The following is a 19,107-nucleotide window of genomic DNA, read 5'->3' as shown; positions in this document are numbered from 1 at the left end:
TCATTTTGTTTCTCATAACAATCAGAACCTCAGGAAACTTCACACACTGAACGTTCTAGAAACCGAACCCTGCTAGAAGTGTAAGGTTTAGCTGGTAAATTGATTGTATCCAATCATATTCATTACACTCGAGAATCCTAAATAGGCCTTGAATTCCTCCCTCGGAAACAGTGAACAACCGAACAACTCTATGTAGCACATGTGCGTTATTAGGACATTATCCTTCCAAAAAACTTTAAAGGAATGGGATCTTTAGAAGCTTAGAAGTTTTATTGGATTTTAATTAGCTGTTGATTAGATGTTGAATAGATGCATGGTGAAAATGTGGTGGTTTGGACCAGCGTGTTTGTTTATATTGTACACTAAAGATCAGACACAGCAGAGGAGCAACATCTGGCTCGATAAGCCTTTAGGAAGGAGATTAGAAGAGTTTCACCATCTGTCTGATGAGATCAGGATCATCTCCAGGCGTCCCTATGTCCAATGGAAGTGATGAGTCACTTGGTGTATAAAAGCAGGATTTATATAGGCGAGGCGGCTGCAAGAGACTGGAATTTCCAAGAGAGAAACAGAAGTTGCCTGAGGCTCTGCATTTTCTGCTCCTGACACACAGACAGATGGACATTCACCATATAACACGTGTGAAAGAATCCTGTGCAGCCTTGACAAACTCCCCTGATAAACATGTGTATGCATTACATATAAATAAAAGATAGAAAATCTGTAGAATTTGCTGTGGAATTAAAACCAGAAACGTGCCACAAATCACGTCTCACTTACAAGCTGCTTGGAATCATCGGTGAATCAGGTGACTCACACACGAGTCACTTACACTTAAAAAAATGGGAACTGAGTCACAACTGATTCATCGTAATTATTTACACAAGCAACCGATTGCTTCAAAGTTTAAAAATATATTCAATGATTTTCTTAACAATCTATTATTATTATTATTATTATTATTATTATTATTATTATTATTGCAATAATCTTGTACAGGATTCAAACAGGCACGTAGACAAAGCCATTTTAAAGAATCCTAAATGTGCACTTATACACTGTAATTAAACACTTTTTAAAATGATTATATATATATATATATATATATATATATATATATATATATATATATATATATATATATATATATATATATAAACCATTAATGACAAATATATGTAACTCTTAATCTGTTGTAAATACATCCTATCTTAGTATAGGCTTAAAAAATATTCTAACAAGTATATATAATACATATTATATTATATAAAGAATTATTTTAGGATTTTTATTTTTTACAGTCAGTTATCAATTTTAAATAAACTACAAATTCACAAAAGCACACAGGTACTAAACATGATATAAGCTCCTACAGAACAAACTGAAATACCAGAAAGTTTAGAAAGAGTAGAAATAAAATTAATATGTAAAATAATATAAAAATGTAAAACGAAAATATTCTATTTATTTTTTTATCTTTATCTAATTCATATTTTTGTTGAATACTCATCTCGAAAATTAAACCAATGCCATTTTTTATTAATCAGCAGAATCATCAGATCAATCTGAGATTAAATCTAGCGTGAAGTGTGATCTCTGAGAGAGAGAGAGAGAGAGAGAGAGAGAGAGAGAGAGAGAGAGAGAGATGTTGCTTGAACACTTTTTCTCTGTCTTTCAGAACAGCTTGTGTATTTTTTGTAATAATCAAAAGTCATAAAAGAAATCAGATTTGCATGTTGCAGCTTGTTCCTTATGGAGCTCTGATGCTTCAGCACTTATTATCTTCTATCGTGCTTTTAAACTCTACATGTGCTTTTCTTACCATTTTCTTTTGGCATGTTTTTTATTTTATTTTATTTTTTTTCAGATTTTTACTAATCAAAAAACTATAATTAAATCCACTAAACAATCATTTAAAAAAAAATGAGTGGAATAAAGCATTATATCATGTCATATGACAGGAATAACAAATAAAGTAAATTAGATATTTATTTTATATAAGAAAAGAAAGAGAAAATAATCAACGACGGGATGCTGTGATGAAGGAATGTCACTGTTACCATGGAAACGATTATTTCCTTACTACAACACAGTGTTTTATTCTTTATTCCTGATATAAGTACAGTGTTAATGAAAATATTAATAATTTATTCCACACATTTTTTTTTTCAGAAATGTTTCCTGGATTGCTTTTTAAAAATCTTTTTTTCTTTTTCTCTAAATGAATGAGATGAAATATCAGAGCTTGTGTTATAGATGATGAATCAACACGGATGAATCTGACCAATCAGAAGGCTGCATTCAGCAGCGCTTGAAGCTGGTTATAAAGCATGTTATGATGCATGAAGCTTCAAAAAAACAAAACACACCCACACCCAGACACACTCATAAACTCTCTCTGTCTCTCTTTCACACACACTTTCTATCACACACACACACACACACACACACACACACACACACACACACACACACACACACACACACACACACACACACACACACACTTTCTCTCTCTCTTACACACACACAAACACATAATCTCTCCCTTATAGACACACATACACAGAAACTCTCTGTCCCTCTCTGTCACAAACACACACTCTCTCTCTCTCTCTCTCTCTCTCTCTCTCTCTCTCTCTCTCTCTCTCTCTCTCTCACCCTCTCTCTCTCTTACACACAAACGCACTCTCTCTCTTACTGGCACACACACTCACACACACACGCAAACACACACACTCTCTCTCTCTCTCTCTCTCTCTCTCTCTCTCTCTCTCTCTCTCTCTCTCTCTCACACACACACACACACACACACACACACCTGAGTGTGATAATTGCAGTATTAATGTGTAGTGTGTTTGTGCGTCTGATCAGCTGTCCCACCAGCCAGAGAGAGTTTGCGAGCTCTGAGTCGTCAGGGCAGTGAAGTGACCGAACACTCGACAGTGTTTGGGAGACCGGCGTGGGACATGGAGCCGGAGTTCAGGGACAGACTGACATACACACACAGTGTAGCTCCACCACAGGTAACACTATCCATCCATCTTTCGCACGTTTGTGTCGGGCATTTGTGTGTAATCCATCATGTGTCAGCTGTTACTGTAGTAATGACAGTGATTAGCAGCTGCACTACAGTCAGAGCTGCTGTACTAGAAAACGAGAATCAGCGATGAGCCACGGTGCAGGTGAACCGTCTCACTCGTAGTCGCTTAGACATGAGCTACAAAGCTCTGTTCACTGCATTCATAATTTAAAGACACCTGTTTCCTTCGTTTTGTATATAAACCCCGCTGTGATGTAACTTTTTTTTGTATTTCAGCGAGCTCCTCTGTCCAGAGCAGACAGTGTGGAGTACCGAGGTCCGGGCGCTGGTCTGGACACAGGAAGTGACATGGTTCCTCCAACTCCAGCTTTCCCCATCTCACCACCCACACCTTATGGTAACACACACACACACACACACACACACACACACACACACACACACACATATATTTATACTCATACTCACTCGTTTCTCATTGCTAATAGGACAGGAATGGTAATTTGGCGTTCTGGTGTGATGCAACCGCAACAAATTACTGTAACCATGTTGCCTGCTACTTAACACTATATTATTCACACATTCCAAACCTCCCACTCATCACAACTTATGAAACCATCTGAGCTGGTAATAAGACATCTCCAATCTATCTGAAATAAGACTATCTCCTATCTGAAATCCAAAATTCACGCGCACAATGTATTCATTTGATTTAATTCACAAAGTAACTTTAAAGTACTATGGAAATATTAAATATATTCCTAATGAGCAAGCCAGAGGTGAGGGTGGTGAGGGAAGCCTCCCTGAGACTATGTGACATCAGATTGTGTCATCATAAATCATTTATCTTCTATAGTATGGGCAAAGAAGTCTTTAATTAGTCTGAAGTGATGAAGATTTGTTCACTAATGGAACTCTTTGAACTCTTCTATGCCATCCTTATGGTTTCTACTGGAAGTGGTAGCTCAGTGATTAAAATTTTGGACTACAGATCGGAAGATCGTGGGTTTGAATCCTAGGGCCACCCTGAGCAAGACCCTTAACTCTTAGCAGTATTTGGCAGATGCCTTTATCCAGAGTGACTTACATATTTATGCAGTTGAGTGAACTCACAACCTTTTGATTGATACCAACACCTTAACCACTAGTCTATCCCATCCTACCCAAACTCCGGCTAGCACTTCTTGCTACTTTCTACCTTAAGGAAGAGCGCATTCTGCTCATGGCTGTTTCACCAGTTTACAGACATACATCACATCGGTCATAACATCTTGGGGGAAAATTAAAGCTACAACCATCATGTCATAACTGGATGGAGCTAATTTGAACCAGTGTTGAATTATGTGGCCAGACAAGCAAAACTCTGGAGATCACACTTTCCTAATGTGCTATCTTATCATTTTCTTTTCCCTTTCTGGATATACAGCAATGCGAATGTCTTATGTTATGCTAAAAGCAGAAGTGTTGCATTATGGCAAATGAGCTACAAACATAGAATATATAATATGTGTGTGTGTGTGTGTGTGTGTGTGTGTGTGTGTGTGTGTGTGTGTGTGTGTGAGAGAGAGAGAGAGAGAGAGAGAGAGAGAGAGAGAGAGAGTGAAATGTCTGTAGTTGCTTCATTTGAAAGTGAATAACGCCGCCATTAAAAACCCAAAATATGATGTGTACGCAGACGCAGCTTTGATGTCAACACACTCGTTCCAACATGTCCAACCGCACAGCAACTTCACTATTATATACAGTGTATATATATGAAACCTCCATCTCGAGTGTTCTCCACCAGCCTCTGACCAAAACTATTCTGTTACAATCATTTCTCCCCAGTGAAGTCGGAGTTTACGCACTTCTCCCAGACGCCGTCTCCCAGCACATCCATGTTCGGAGCCTTTAGGATGGAGAACGGTAAGCAGACCCGAAGGTCCGATCGATGGAAGTAATTTTGGAGAACTAGATGACCGAGATGGTCTGAGGAGATGAGATAGGATCAGGGACTAAAGGGAACGGTCTTAGACCATATACGCCATACACAACCTGTATAGACAAAAGTTTGTCATAATGAGTTCAGTTTTGATGCCTTTGTTAAAAAAAAGTAACAAATACATTAAAGTTTGACGGTGGACATTTTCTTTTTTAATGCAGACTGCAAATATTGTAATGCCTGTGAAGTAAAGAGTTATATTGTCAGCATAATGATCACACTGAACATTAGGCATGTTTTCACAAACATTCATTCATTTTCTACCGCTTTATCCGAACTACCTCGGGTCACGGGGAGCCTGTGCCTATCTCAGGCGTCATCGGGCATCAAGGCAGGATACACCCTGGACGGAGTGCCAACCCATCGCAGGGCACACACACTCTCATTCACTCACGCAATCACACACTACGGACAACTTTTCCAGAGATGCCAATCAACCTACCATGCATGTCTTTGGACCGGGGGAGGAAACCGGAGTACCCAGAGGAAACCCCCGAGGCACGGGGAGAACATGCAAACTCCGCACACACAAGGCGGAGGCGGGAATCGAACCCCGACCCTGGAGGTGTGAGGCGAACGTGCTACCCACTAAGCCACCGTGCCCCCCCTTCACAAACATTATTTATTTAAATATATAGAGGGAATAACTGGACCTAAAACTGACCCTTGAGGAACTCCTCTGACAACGCAGATGACTCTAAGCCCTCTGTCTGGGTTCTGGAGGGAATATAATTAACAAACCATCCAACAGCTTGAGTGGATATCGTAATATTACAAAGCCGCTGCTGGATATATAACTTTGCTCATATTTACTCATTTGTAAATGGCTTTGAATAAAAAAAATGAACCGTAAACCTAAGACGAGTAGACAGCTCAGAGAAGCAGCAGACGTTAGAGAGGCGGCTTTATTGAAATGTCAAGGCTTTTGTCCACACAGAGCTGAACATATGTGCTTCCTGACCTCTGACAAAAGGCCACGATGGGAGGAAACGTCGTGCTGAACAATAGAGGAAAGGCCAGCTTAGCTGAAGGCGTTCACATGTGAAAAGGGGTTATGTTTGGCTTGTTCATGATGCTTTGATTGGTTTCTAAACCTGGAGTATCCTCCCCTGCATTTCGAGAGCTTATTCCCTAAGGGGCAATAAAGATTAGGGTAGTTCTGAAAGTACTCAAAGCTCTTTAAGAGGAGTTGCTCTCCAGATGGCCTTTCTCAAGTGCTTTGGTGAAAACATCTTAACTCTAACACCGTATATTAGGGGTCTCCTAACTGATCTGATTTACTGCTTTCACTTACAAGAATTATGCAGTAATATTACAGTAATCTTGCAGTAATGTTGCAGTAATGTTGCAGTAATGTTACAGTCTGATGACAGTAATGTTGCAGTAATGTTGCAGTAATGTTGCAGTAATGTTACAGTCTGATGACAGTAATGTTGCAGTAATGTTGCAGTAATGTTACAGTAACGTTGCAGTAATGTTGCAGTAATGTTACAGTCTGATGACTGTAATGTTACAATAATGTTGCAGTAATGTTACAGTCTGATGACAGTAATGCTACAGTAATGTTACAATACTGTTACATGTATTCTTGCCTTGATATTTCTGTGATATTTATTCAGTATGAAATATACAATATAAAGTTTTACAATGCAAAATGTTTTATAACCCCAGGTAAAAAAAAATGTGATAACTCTCGTTAAAAAAAAAAAAAAAAAAAACAGGTAAAAAGTCATGCTAACTATTTCATAATCCCAAGAGAATAGCCATCCTAACTCGTCCATAATCCCAGGTAAAAAAAAAAAAAAAAAAAGCCAAAGGAAAAAGCATGCTAACTCTTTTATAATCCTGGGTAAAAAGTCTAGCTAACTCTCATAATCTCAGGTAAAATCTGTGCTAACCTCACTTTTGCACTACACATTTGAATGTTTTCTCAACCCCCAGTTAAATGGAGGGTTTAGAACGACAATAACCTAGAATTAAACACAGTGTGAAAAGTGATTCAGGAAAGTTTGCAGTGATTGAATATTCCTACATTAACAAGTACTAGATGTAAATGAAGCAATATGTGTATACAATATATCTAATATTTAGTAAAGGAGTCTCCAGTGTCAGCGCTTTATTACACTTCACCGTGGGAAAGTCTTTAGGACATGGAGCTGACGAGTTTCTGATTTCTAGTATACCTGCTCTATGGAATGAAATGAAAGCATTTAGGAGCGTCGTAAATCGCATACCGAGTACCAGGATGCTGATCTTATACAAAGAAATCCTAAATGTTGAAATATTGCTATAGAAGAATAAAATACTTCAGGACAGGAGACGGTTACCTGGAAACACTATCGGTTTTATTCCTCAAGGCATGCGTGAGAGTGCAGCTAAAAACAATAACTAATAAATTCCTTTTCTTCATTTCCTTTCTTTTTGTCTTCAAAGTTGTCCGTGTTTTAAAGTTTCTCACTCCCTTGACAGGAGACCTTCAGTGACACCTCTGTCTTTTTCTTAGGTTTATTTCATGTAGTCTTTTTACTGGTGACCTTCTCATCTGTCCAAACACGGTGTCATCTTGAGTTCTGTTACCGTAGCAAATGTCTTTTTTTTTTTAATGTCACACCGGCGTCCAAACCTAGTGCTCTTATTTTTAAGCAATGAAAAGACTGTGATAAATTTGCCTCTGGTTGAGAACCAGGATTCTAGCACTATCGTGTTTTGGTCTTCTTTTGTATTCAGATATGAAAACTTTTGCCGATATTATGGGACGTGACGAGAGCAGAGTGAACGTGTCCCACAGAGCCTTCACGCACTCCCCGTCCACTGGAGGAGCGATCACCCTGACAGATGGGTGAGAAGAACTTTCTGGTCATTTCTGCATCGTCATTTCTCAAACACTGAACCTCACTTTTAAGATGTTATCACGGAGGAATGCATACAAATATTTTTCATTGCAAGTTACTAAAGTTTGATTTTACTCGTCATTAAAGCTTTGTGTCTTCTCTACTGACCATAACAACCCTTTAACCACCATCACAAAACCCTGAAACAGGAAGTAACATGAATACAGCCTCACACTTCCACTTCCACACACCAGTTACAACAGGACTAAGGATTGGTTCTGCCAGACTTTAATAAATCACACACTCACACTTTCACACCTCAATAAATGCACCACACTCTTGGGCTAGATGTACATCTTGTTGAAATAGACTTAAGGGCCTTGCTCACTGACCCAGGAGTGGTAGCTTAATGGACCTGATATTCAAACAAACAACCTTTAGATCTGTAATCCAACACCTTCAACACCTGGTTGTAAAACATGCCCGGTTTTTAGTTTTATTTCTCTTGTACTGTCCAGTCCAGGTCAGTCCTCCTGCCAAGAGGGGGTGCTGCTCAGCCGCAAGACCTCCATCAACACCCAACACTCTGACCCTGTGGGCTACAACCAGAACTTCCCTCCATCCCACCATCCCCACATGCACCCTCACCCTGCCCCCAATGCCCACAGCTCGCCCCGGGGCATCCAGAGGACCCAGACGGTGCAGTACACACTGAACCGTAGCCCTGCACTCAGCTTTGATCAGGAGCCTGACCGTCTGAGCTACGAGCCCCAGCAGCCCCCACTTCCTGAGAAGATGCACCTCCTAGACTGCGACCGCTCTATAGGTTCTGTGTCCCCGGCACCGAGCGGGTTCTCCAGCCCACACAGCGGGAGCTCACTCTCTATTCCCTTCCCTAACTCACTGCCTGAGCTGCAGGCCAGGAGCAACAGTATCAGCCCTCTACCAGGTAAACCACACACACACACACACACACACACACACACACACACACACACACACACACACACACACAAAATACAAGAATGTCCTTGGGTTAGCTCAAGAGACAATGCTAAGAAAAGTTAAGCTTAACTTTGATATGGAACGAATCCTAATGGAAGAGAGTAGAACACATTACAGCACAGTGACATTTATTCTTCCCATATCAAAAATTTTAAAATTGGCATCAGAGTAAAGTGTCAGCCATGATACTGCGCCCCTGTAGCAGAGAGGGTTAAGGGCCCTGCTCAACGGCCCAACAGTGGTAGCTCACAATCTTCTGATTAGTAGACCGACACCTTAAACACAAGACCACCACATCCCCAATGCCACATGTGGTAGATCATAGTCAGCCATGAGCAGAGGGGGTTAATGTATTGCTCAATGGCCTAACATTGGCAGCTTGGCAGTGCTGGGACCCTGATCTACAACCCAAAGCCTTAACCACTTGAGCCACCACCGCCCAATTCCAAACGTATTTCCGAAGGAAAAATAACAAAATTAACCCTGGGGTAGTAACAGTGACTATGCTTCATCACACATGATTGTTGCTTCATTTACAGTTGTCCCTAATTTTCATTAAAAAAAAAAAAGTCTGACTACTTTTTCTGTTTCCTTTGTTTCGTTGCATGTAGATGTCCTGGTGAGCAAGCAGGTGACAGTCAAGTTCGTCCAGGACACTTCGAAATACTGGTATAAACCAGACATCGCACGGGACCAGGGTAAATACAATGAGATAGAAGGAGCTGCATTTATGAATGAGCGTTAATTAGTCAGTAAACAGCTGCAGTCCTGAGTGAGTGTTAGATGTGTGTTATATGTGTTAGGATTTGAATGTTATACAATACGTGTGTGTGTGTGTGTGTGTGTGTGTGTGTGTGTGTGTGTGTGTGTGTGTGTGTGTGTGTGTGTGTGTGTGTGTGTGTGTGTGACACATCTCTCGCCACACAGCCATCGCAGTGCTGAAGGACAAAGAGCCTGGCTCGTTCATCGTACGTGACAGCCACTCATTTAAAGGCGCCTACGGATTGGCTATGAAGGTGGCCACGCCCCCTCCGACTGTGGTGCAGCAGAGTAAGAAGGGTAAGGATTAAATTAGACAGGACACCAGATCACCTGAGCCACTTGACTGATGTGTGTGTGTATGTGTATTTTTTTTTCCATTCAGTGCTGCTTTAGTGGCCTTGGCTTTCTTCTCCTGCTGACATGAAAGAGTCCTTTTGTTATCCCCAGCATTGAATACAACTCATCCATGACAAAATCGTAACTGATAGGTGTTTCCCATCATCGATACGTCCACAGTTTTGGTTTCGGTGCTCAGGGCTTTTTAACTTCTTAGCAATTTGGGCACATGTAGGTCAAAGACCCACTTTTACAAAGTCGTTAAACATTATATACTCAGTTATATAACGGAGTGTAAAAGAGTTTCTGTGTGAAAACTAAGAAGAACAAGAAGCTCTGTTATTCACTTCATCTTCGCTACAGTCGTCCTTGTTCACTTGTCCTTGTCCTTGCTGTTTTACATTTACATCTCCATCGATGTAGTTCATTTATTTTAGGAGTCAGTAAAAATAAGAAATAAGAGCACAACCTGAAATGTAAACAGAAAAAAAAAACAGGACCCAAGTAAAAAAGGGGAAATAAAAAAAAAAACTGTTTGGGGTAATTAATTAATTGATTAATTAATTAATCAATTAATTAATTAATTAATTAATTAATTAATTAATTAATTAATTAATTAACAGTGGAATAAAAATTCACCAAAATTCGCCAAATGAGCTCGTGCTTCATAAAGTCGACTCTTCGTCAGAAATGTTGAACGTGTCGCACCTGAAAAGTACTGTTTTAAATTTTCCTTGTAATGTGTTACTTTTACACACCCTGATCCCCCCCCCCCCCCATTGCTGAGTGTGTGGGCATGAGTGATGACATCATTTGTCTTGCTGCTTATCTCTAGCTTTTGTGAGAACAGCTTGAGAACGTGAAACACAACGCTGAGGTCTTCTCTGTTCCTGAGGCCCTGTGGAGAAACCTTGCACTTTTCTACAGACCCACCTGTCTGAGTCTGTGTGTGTGTGTGTGTCTGTGAGGGAGAGAGAGAGAGAGAGAGAGAGAGAGAGAGAGAGAGAGAGAGAGAGAGAGAGAGAGAGAGAGAGAGAGAACAAAGCAACGAGGGGTAGAAAGAAATAGAGAGAAATGGAGATCTAAAGTGTGAACTTGAATACAATTGGATGTCGTCTCCTGAATTTCTTCTAATCTTGTTTTTATTCAAAAAGTTTGACCTCTCTCTCATCCCCCCTCTTTTCTCTCTCTCTCTCTCTCTCTCTCTCTCTCTCTCTCTCTCTCTCTCTCTCTCTCTCTCTCTCTCTCTCTCTCTCTCTCTCTCTCAGGTGGAGATTTGTCCAACGAGCTTGTCCGTCATTTCCTGATAGAGTGCACACCGAAAGGAGTTCGACTGAAGGGCTGTCCTAATGAGCCTTACTTTGGTAATTTATTCACCATTCCATCCATCCATCTATCCATACATCCATCCATCCCTCTACATGTGATGTTGATCCATTTATCCATCTATCTATCCGTCCTTTCATTCAATTTCGATCATCTAGCCAATCATATATTAATCATCTCTCTATCAAACCATTAATCATCTCTCTGTCCATCAATCCCTTGGTTAATCCATCCATCTATCCATCCATCTATCCATCCCTTAGTTAATTCACCCATCCACCCATTCATCCACATGTCATACTGATCCATCAATCCGTCCGTCCGTCCATCCATCCATCCATCCATCCATCCATCCATCCATCCATCCACATGTCATGTTGATCTATTTATCCATCCATCCATCCATCCATCCATCCATCCATCCATCCATCCATCCATCCATCTATCCATCCATAAATTGAATCATCAGTTTATACATCAATTCCCTGTCACCGGTCCATGACAGAATGTGTGTGTGTGTGTGTGTGTGTGTATGTGTGTGTGTGTGTGTGTGTGTGTGTGTGTGTGTGTGTGTGTGTGTGTGTGTGTGTGTGTGTGTGTTTTGCAGGAAGTCTGACTGCACTGGTTTGTCAGCACTCTATCACACCGCTGGCTCTGCCATGTAAACTCATCATTCCAGACAGAGGTACGTAAACACAGCAGCTCTGTTCCTCTGAGAAACTAACACATGTGTTTACTGTGTCCTCATTATACCATGTTCATGTCAGGGATTAGTATTAGGGATTATTATTATTATTATTATTATTATTATTATTATTATTATTATTATTATTATTATTATTATTATTATTATTATTATTATTAGTTCATGCCAGGGATTAGTATTCTGCTTTTTATTCCCCATTAAGTTTTATTTTTTCTGTATGAAAAACCCTGGATTTAAGGAAGTGGGCTTTACAATAAGGGAAGTGGTTTAGTATGTGCCTTTGTTCCCTTTAGCTAATGGAGTAACGATATGAGAAAGACTAAGACACTGAGAAAATACATGGACATCAAGTACAGTGAAGTGCAGTATATGCCGTGTGAGTTTGAAGTGTGGTAGCAGTGTGTGTGTGTGTGTGTGTGTGTGTGTGTGTGTGTGTGTGTGTGTGTGTGTGTGTGTGTGTGTGTGTGTGTGTGTGTGTGTGTGTGTGTGTGTGTGTGTGTGTGTTAAAGCGAGCTGTTCTTTGTGTTCCCTTTCAGATCCACTAGAGGACACTGTTGAGGCATCACCGCAGTCTATCAGCAACTCTGCAGCTGAGCTTCTGAAACAGGGTGCAGGTGAGTGACACTGAGAGATCTGTCCTGCTGTACTGCACTAATCTCACCTCACCTCTCTGCCTTGTCCCTGTGCTTTTATTCAAAGGGACATTAGCGAAAAGTTCAACAAAGGGGCTTTCTATCGGCACTTAGTAATTACAGAATATTTACAAATTCTTTCTTTCTCTTCCATGCCTTAGTTTATTCATCATCCATCCATCCATCCATCCATCCATCCATCCATCCATCCATCCATCCATCCATCCATCCATCCATGCATCCATCCATCCATCCATCTCTTAGTTTATTCATCTATGCAACCATTCACACATTCATCCATCCACACATCCATTCATCCATCCATCAATTTATCCATCCCTTTATCCATCCACCCATCTATCCATCCATCCATCTCTTAGTTTATTCTTCCATCCAATTATCCATCCACCCATCCATTTATCCCTTAGTTTATTCATTCATCCATCCATGTATCCATCCATCCATCCATCCATCATCCATCCATCCATCCATCCATCCATCCATCAGTTTATCTATCCCTTTGTTTATTCATCCATCCATCCAACCATCCATCCATTCATGCATTCATCCATCCACCCATCTATCCATTCCTTAGTTCATCCATCCATCCATCCATCCATCCATCCATCCATCCATCCATCCATCCATCCATCCATCCATCCACCTCTTAGTTTATTCATCTATGCAACCATCCACCCATTCATACATTCATCCATCCACACATCCATCCATCCATCCATCAATTTATCCATCCCTTCATCCATCCACCCATCTATCCAGCCATCCATCTCTTAGTTTATTCATCCATCCAATTATCCATCCACCCATCCATTTATCCCTTAGTTTATTCATTCATCCATCCATGTATCCATCCATCCATCCATCCATCCATCCATCCATCCATCAATTTATATATCCCTTTGTTTATTCATCCATCCATCCATCCATCCATCTATCCATCCATCTCTTAGTTTATTCATCCATCCAACCATCCACCCATTCATGCATTCATTCATCCATCCACCCATCTATCCATTCCTTAGTTCATCCATCCATCCATCCATCCATCCATCCATCCATCCATCCATCCATCAATGTATCCATCCCTTTGTTTATGTGAATGAATGTGAAAGTGATGTGACATACAGCTACGTACGGTGACCCATACTCAGAATTTGTTCTCTGCATTTAACCCATCCAAAGTGCACACACACCGTGAACACACACACCATGAACACACACCCGGAGCAGTGGTTTATTCATCTATCCATCCATCCATTAATCCATCCCTTAGTTTATTCATCCATCCACCAATCCATAAATTGGTTAGTCTATTTATCCAACCATCCATCCATACATCCATCCATACATCCATCCATCCATCTATCCATCTATCCATCCATCTGTCCATCAATTTATCCATCCCTTCGTTTGTTCATCCATCCATCCACCCATCCATACTTCCATCCCTTAGTTTATCCATCCATCCATCCATCAATTTATCCATCCCTTCATTTATTCATCCATCCATCCATCCATCCATTCATCTATCTGTAAATAAATATAATAAATATGCAACACAAAATATAAAGTACTAAAATAAAATAAATATTTGTTATGAATATTTATTACATATACTAAGCAAAAGTTATTATCTCTGTCTACTTCCTTGATGAATACTCAGTATGGAGTGATGGTAATACATGATATTCTCTCTCTCTCTCTCCATCTCCCTTTCTCTCCCTCTCTCTCCGTCTCCCTTTCTCTCTCTCTCTCCTGAGCAGCGTGTAACGTGTGGTTCCTGGGCTCTGTGGAGATGGAGTCTCTGACAGGTTACCACGCCGTACAGAAAGCCACCACGGATCTTCTGAGCTCGGAGTCTGTTCCGTCCTCCACCGTAGTGCACTTCAAAGTGTCCTCACAGGGCATCACGCTCACCGATAACCAGAGGAAGTGAGTCTGTCAGTTCACACGTATAAACACCATAAATACTTTTCCTGGCTCATGTTTTACTCGTGTCTTCCTGACAGGCTGTTCTTCAGAAGACATTACGCTGTCAACACTGTTATATTCTGCGCTTTGGACCCTCAGGACAGGAAGTAAGCATGAAAACAAAACAGCTATTACAGCATTCCAACCTGTCACTATGAAATGGTTACACCCTTTTCTTTTCCTCATGTTGGCTTGCGTATGTTTATAAACATGTAACTGATGATATGTCATCAGTGTGTATGAAGCTTGGTGGTGGGAGCACCATGTCGAGAATACACACAATAATAATAATAAAAAAAAACACCTGTTGACCAAAAATGTCGATACCTTCTTATATCTATAGTCTATAGTTAAGTTTAGTTTAGTTAAATGCTCTATGAGTCAGTGTATTGATATTGAGATCATGTGACACACCTCCGTTTAATTCATCAAACCATGTGACCTCTGACATGGACCCCAAATCGACAGGGCGTGATTACATATCGAGATTGTATTCAGCTTGTGTTATATAAGGTAACTTAGTAGTGGTTAATGCTTGCTAGCTAGCTAGCTAACATTGTATTTAGAATTTTTTATTAAATCCTGGCACTGCTATATATGGCGTAATATATGCTATGCTATAGGCTATAAGATGTTACTCTGGCGATTTTAATGCTTTCTAGGACGTTAAAAACAAACCAAACGACTGAATTTAAGTGTGACTTTAAAAGGTTTGGACGAGTTCTCATCTCATGTTAACATGCGACCGAATTGTGTCTGTTTGCAGATGGAGACGGGACGGAAACCCATCAGCAAAGTAAGTCAGATTTCAGTGAACTTTTCTACAGAAACATAAATGAATACCTCAGTTTAACCTCAATGGAAGGAGTCTCCAGTGTCACAGCTTTGGAACACAGGGATGTTGTTTGGTCATAAAAATAACTCGTTCTGTGGATGTTCCACGGCATTAAAAGGAACTAAACCGATGGTTTAATATGTGTACTTTAATGAGTACAAGTTATATCGCTATCATATATAACATTAGTGAGTATTGGTTTATATCTAACATGAGCTGAGTCAGGTGACTGTCATGGATGCTGATTGGTTGTCTGTTTAAATTGGTGGACAGGATTTTTGGGTTCATTGCCCGGAAGTCGGGCAGCGGCATGGACAACGTATGCCACCTGTTTGCTGAACACGACCCCGAGCAGCCGGCCAGTGCCATCGTCAACTTCGTCTCCAAGGTCATGATCGGCTCGCAAAAGAACGCCTGATCGCAGTTCAACATGTCCCCGTGTTCATCCCTGTTCCCTTTCCCTTAACGGACCTGCTGTCCCCTAGTGATGACATCACACCGTGACTCTAGCGCTACGGTTCATATGAAAAGACTCGTGCCAGAGAGCTGAAGAGAGTGAACCAGCGTGTGGAGCTTCATGCTGCTACTCAGCTTTAAGAGAAACGTGTCTGCTGATATACGTGTCCTGTATATTGTATATGTATGTAATGGTATCTAACCAAACCGTATTTATTGTATTGTTTTCATGATAGAAACGCCACAGTGCTTCGGGGAATCGTGGCGGTTCATCGTTCCTTAAGTGTTCTCTTGCTCGTATTGGAAGTGTACTACTGACCATCTCTAGATGAACAGCGTATACATACTCAGAAGCTCGGCCAGTTTAGAGGACCAGTTGAGCTTTATTTTTTTTATAGAGGACTATGTGTTTAAGGGCTATATGGACTAAGCCACTAGTATTTTTAACAAAACCAAAAAACTGTTTTGTTTTTTAATGTAGCTGGTAGGTCAGGGGTCTAGATTTCTCTTTTTTTTTTTTTTTTTTTTTCAAGATGCTGGTAGATGAGGGTTTTGTTCACAGACTTTCAGTGTCAAAGATGTCATTTCATTTTTTTTATTTTTTTTTTAAATGTGGCCACTTGCTGAGGGTTTTGAGCACAAATATTAAAATTAAAAAAGCCATATTTGAAAAGGAGGGAAAAAATAAAAAATAATAAATTGGAGGAAATTTGCAAAAATTTTTGATGCAAATTTCTTCCAAATTATTTTTTTTCCTGACGGTTTTGTTCGCAAAATTTGTTAATTTTAATTTTTTTTTTATTTCTTTGACTTTTCATTTTAAAGATTTTTTTTTCGATGTAGCCGTTTGCTGAGGGTTTCGACCAGAAATATCTAAACTTTATTTTATTAAAAAAAAAAAAAAAGTAAAGAATTATGCAGCTGGTAGCTATAATTTTTATTGCAAATTTTCCTACATTTTCAAACACAAAAATTTACTGAAGCAAATGTCGCCGAGGGTAGCTTTAAATACAAATTTCACAAGAAATCCTTTCCTTGTACCATATTTTGTGTGGGGGGGAAAAATTCCCAATGTTGTACATCTCAGATTATTTAAGTCTTCGAGCTCGTTTCACTTCGGCGTATTTCTGCCTATGCAAGTTGTTTATTAAATACAGCACAAAATACAATCGAATACTGGCCCTTACAACCTGGAGGTATTTCTATGACATCTTTTAGCTTTACTCGGCCGAAAACTGGCCCGATACGTATTGTAAAAGTTTTCATGTTAAAGAAAAAAAAAAAAACTGTATTTTTGTATGTTATACTTAATATATTCACTCTCCAGTGGCTTGATGTTACATTGAACAGGCCGGTTCACTTGTACTAATGTGCCTTCGTCAGTGTCGTCGTTGCTGTTAAACACTGTGGCGATGCGATGGGAGTGATCTGTTGTACTCTGATTGTAGTATTAAAGTGTTGCATACAGTATGTAATCAGTTATTATGTAAAAGCTCCTGCTATGTTCTTCCAGAGTTTATTACACTCCACTGCAAACAAATCAAAAGCTATTGTTTATTCTTCGTTGCTGCTTCATTACAGTAAAGTGAACGATGGGATCTGAGTAGATGGGATGGGAATGAATGACAGAATAAAAAAGGCGGACTCATCTTCGTTTTTTTTTTTCCTTTCAGATCCTTTCTGAAGTTTCAATTCAATTCAGTTTTATTTGTTTAGCACTTTTAACAGTGGGGATTTTCTCCAAGCAGCTTTAAAGTACATAAGAAATATTATACAAAAAGTTCAAGATTAATATTAGACTTATATTTAAATGTGTTTGTATTTTTCCCTAATGAACAAGCCTGAGGTGACTGAGGTGAGGAAAACTGCCTTAGATGGAAGAGGAAGAAACCTTGAGAGGAACCAGACACAAACATGAACCTCATCCTCATTTATGTGACACTGGAGGGTGTGATTATAAACTGTTATAAACACCAGACCAGTTATTATGAATAATGTCCTTTGTACAGTCAGATAAAGTCTGACAATTGTGAATTGATTAGGAGCTTGTTGTCCTCTAAGACCACATGGAGTCAGCATCTTCTCTTTCAAAGTCTTCATGAAGTGGAATCCAGGTAGAGCTCCTCAGGATCCTCACAGGGTTGGTCTCTTCTCACCGACGTTCCAACAATCTTCACGAAGCGATATATAACAGCGTGTATTCACTTTGTGTGAAATAAACCACATGAGGACATGCTGTTAGAGGAAAACAATCAACAACACGCTAGCAATGTTGCTGTTAGTTACTCTTTGATTCCTACTACACATTCTTCAACACTAATTGCTGTGTATGTTGGATTTATTCTCAGGGATTTTAAATGAAAACAAATCCTTTTAGTTCTTTACTTTTCTCTGATTCGGATCGTTGTAGGTCAGGAGTCTATCTTGGGAACACTCAGTGAGAGTAATACACCAAGGAATGGGACATGACACCATGCATATATTCACTCACTCACTCATTCTCAGTTACTGCTCAATTAGCATTGCGAATGCACAAATTAGCATGATTTTGGGTGGTGAGAGGAAACCAGAGAACCCAAAGCAACCCAAACAGTAACAGACAAGACAGTAACCTGTGCTCGGGAGCTGTGAGGCAGTTAAGTAGGGTTGTACCATAATAAAAGATGGAAACTAAAGGGTGTCTAATAAAGTCAGGACCCTCACTGATAAATCCTCCAACTACTACTGTGAAAAAGATGAACTTACAGTACATGGATGGCCAGATAGAGGGCCATGCCTAACCTTAGGGTGGCACTGGCCACCCTGACCGCATCATAGCTAAGCCCTTGATCACACAACAACCTATTTTGCATTAGAAGACAAATGGGTGTGACAGAAATGGGCTTGGTTAAATGTGTGTGCTTCATGACTAGTTTATTTATACGTCGACGTGTACAGTATATCGTAATGACACATCAATCAGGATATTCGACAGGAAGTTATCTAAAAGTGGGCAGAGCTTCAAGTTGCTAAATGCATTAGTGGCGTTTGCAAGGATGTTATAACCAAATAACATTTCTTGTTTTCTTTTAATATGTAGTATAACTACAGTTTCTGGAAAGACATATTTATTTATTTATTTATTTATTTATTTATTTATTTATTTATTTATTTATTTATTTTTCAAAAAATCTGAAAAACCTCCCAAAATTGCCCCCTGAGT

General features: G+C 39.8%; 1 protein-coding gene across 2 annotated transcripts in view; it reads left to right on the top strand.

Annotated features, from left to right (window-relative positions):
- Positions 1 to 17,554, top strand: part of LOC113662303 (tensin-3) — a 54,072-nt gene extending 36,518 nt beyond the window's left edge. For both annotated transcript variants that reach the window (XM_027177038.2, XM_027177040.2), the window contains 14 exons: positions 2,875 to 3,026; positions 3,320 to 3,440; positions 4,871 to 4,948; positions 7,752 to 7,863; positions 8,374 to 8,804; positions 9,472 to 9,558; positions 9,788 to 9,919; positions 11,227 to 11,322; positions 11,892 to 11,969; positions 12,527 to 12,604; positions 14,407 to 14,575; positions 14,653 to 14,721; positions 15,381 to 15,410; positions 15,723 to 17,554. In XM_027177038.2, coding sequence (XP_027032839.2) covers positions 2,875 to 3,026; positions 3,320 to 3,440; positions 4,871 to 4,948; positions 7,752 to 7,863; positions 8,374 to 8,804; positions 9,472 to 9,558; positions 9,788 to 9,919; positions 11,227 to 11,322; positions 11,892 to 11,969; positions 12,527 to 12,604; positions 14,407 to 14,575; positions 14,653 to 14,721; positions 15,381 to 15,410; positions 15,723 to 15,867 — 1,778 coding nt within the window. In that variant the 3' untranslated portion in view covers positions 15,868 to 17,554. The remainder of the gene's footprint in view (positions 1 to 2,874; positions 3,027 to 3,319; positions 3,441 to 4,870; positions 4,949 to 7,751; positions 7,864 to 8,373; positions 8,805 to 9,471; positions 9,559 to 9,787; positions 9,920 to 11,226; positions 11,323 to 11,891; positions 11,970 to 12,526; positions 12,605 to 14,406; positions 14,576 to 14,652; positions 14,722 to 15,380; positions 15,411 to 15,722) is intronic.
- The last annotated feature ends 1,553 nt before the right edge of the window (positions 17,555 to 19,107 follow it).

This window comes from Tachysurus fulvidraco, chromosome 1 (genome assembly GCF_022655615.1).
Source record: "Tachysurus fulvidraco isolate hzauxx_2018 chromosome 1, HZAU_PFXX_2.0, whole genome shotgun sequence".
Lineage (NCBI taxonomy): Eukaryota > Metazoa > Chordata > Actinopteri > Siluriformes > Bagridae > Tachysurus > Tachysurus fulvidraco.
The sequence above is the reverse complement of the archived record's forward strand: the minus strand, read 5'-3'. Positions and strand labels throughout refer to the sequence as shown.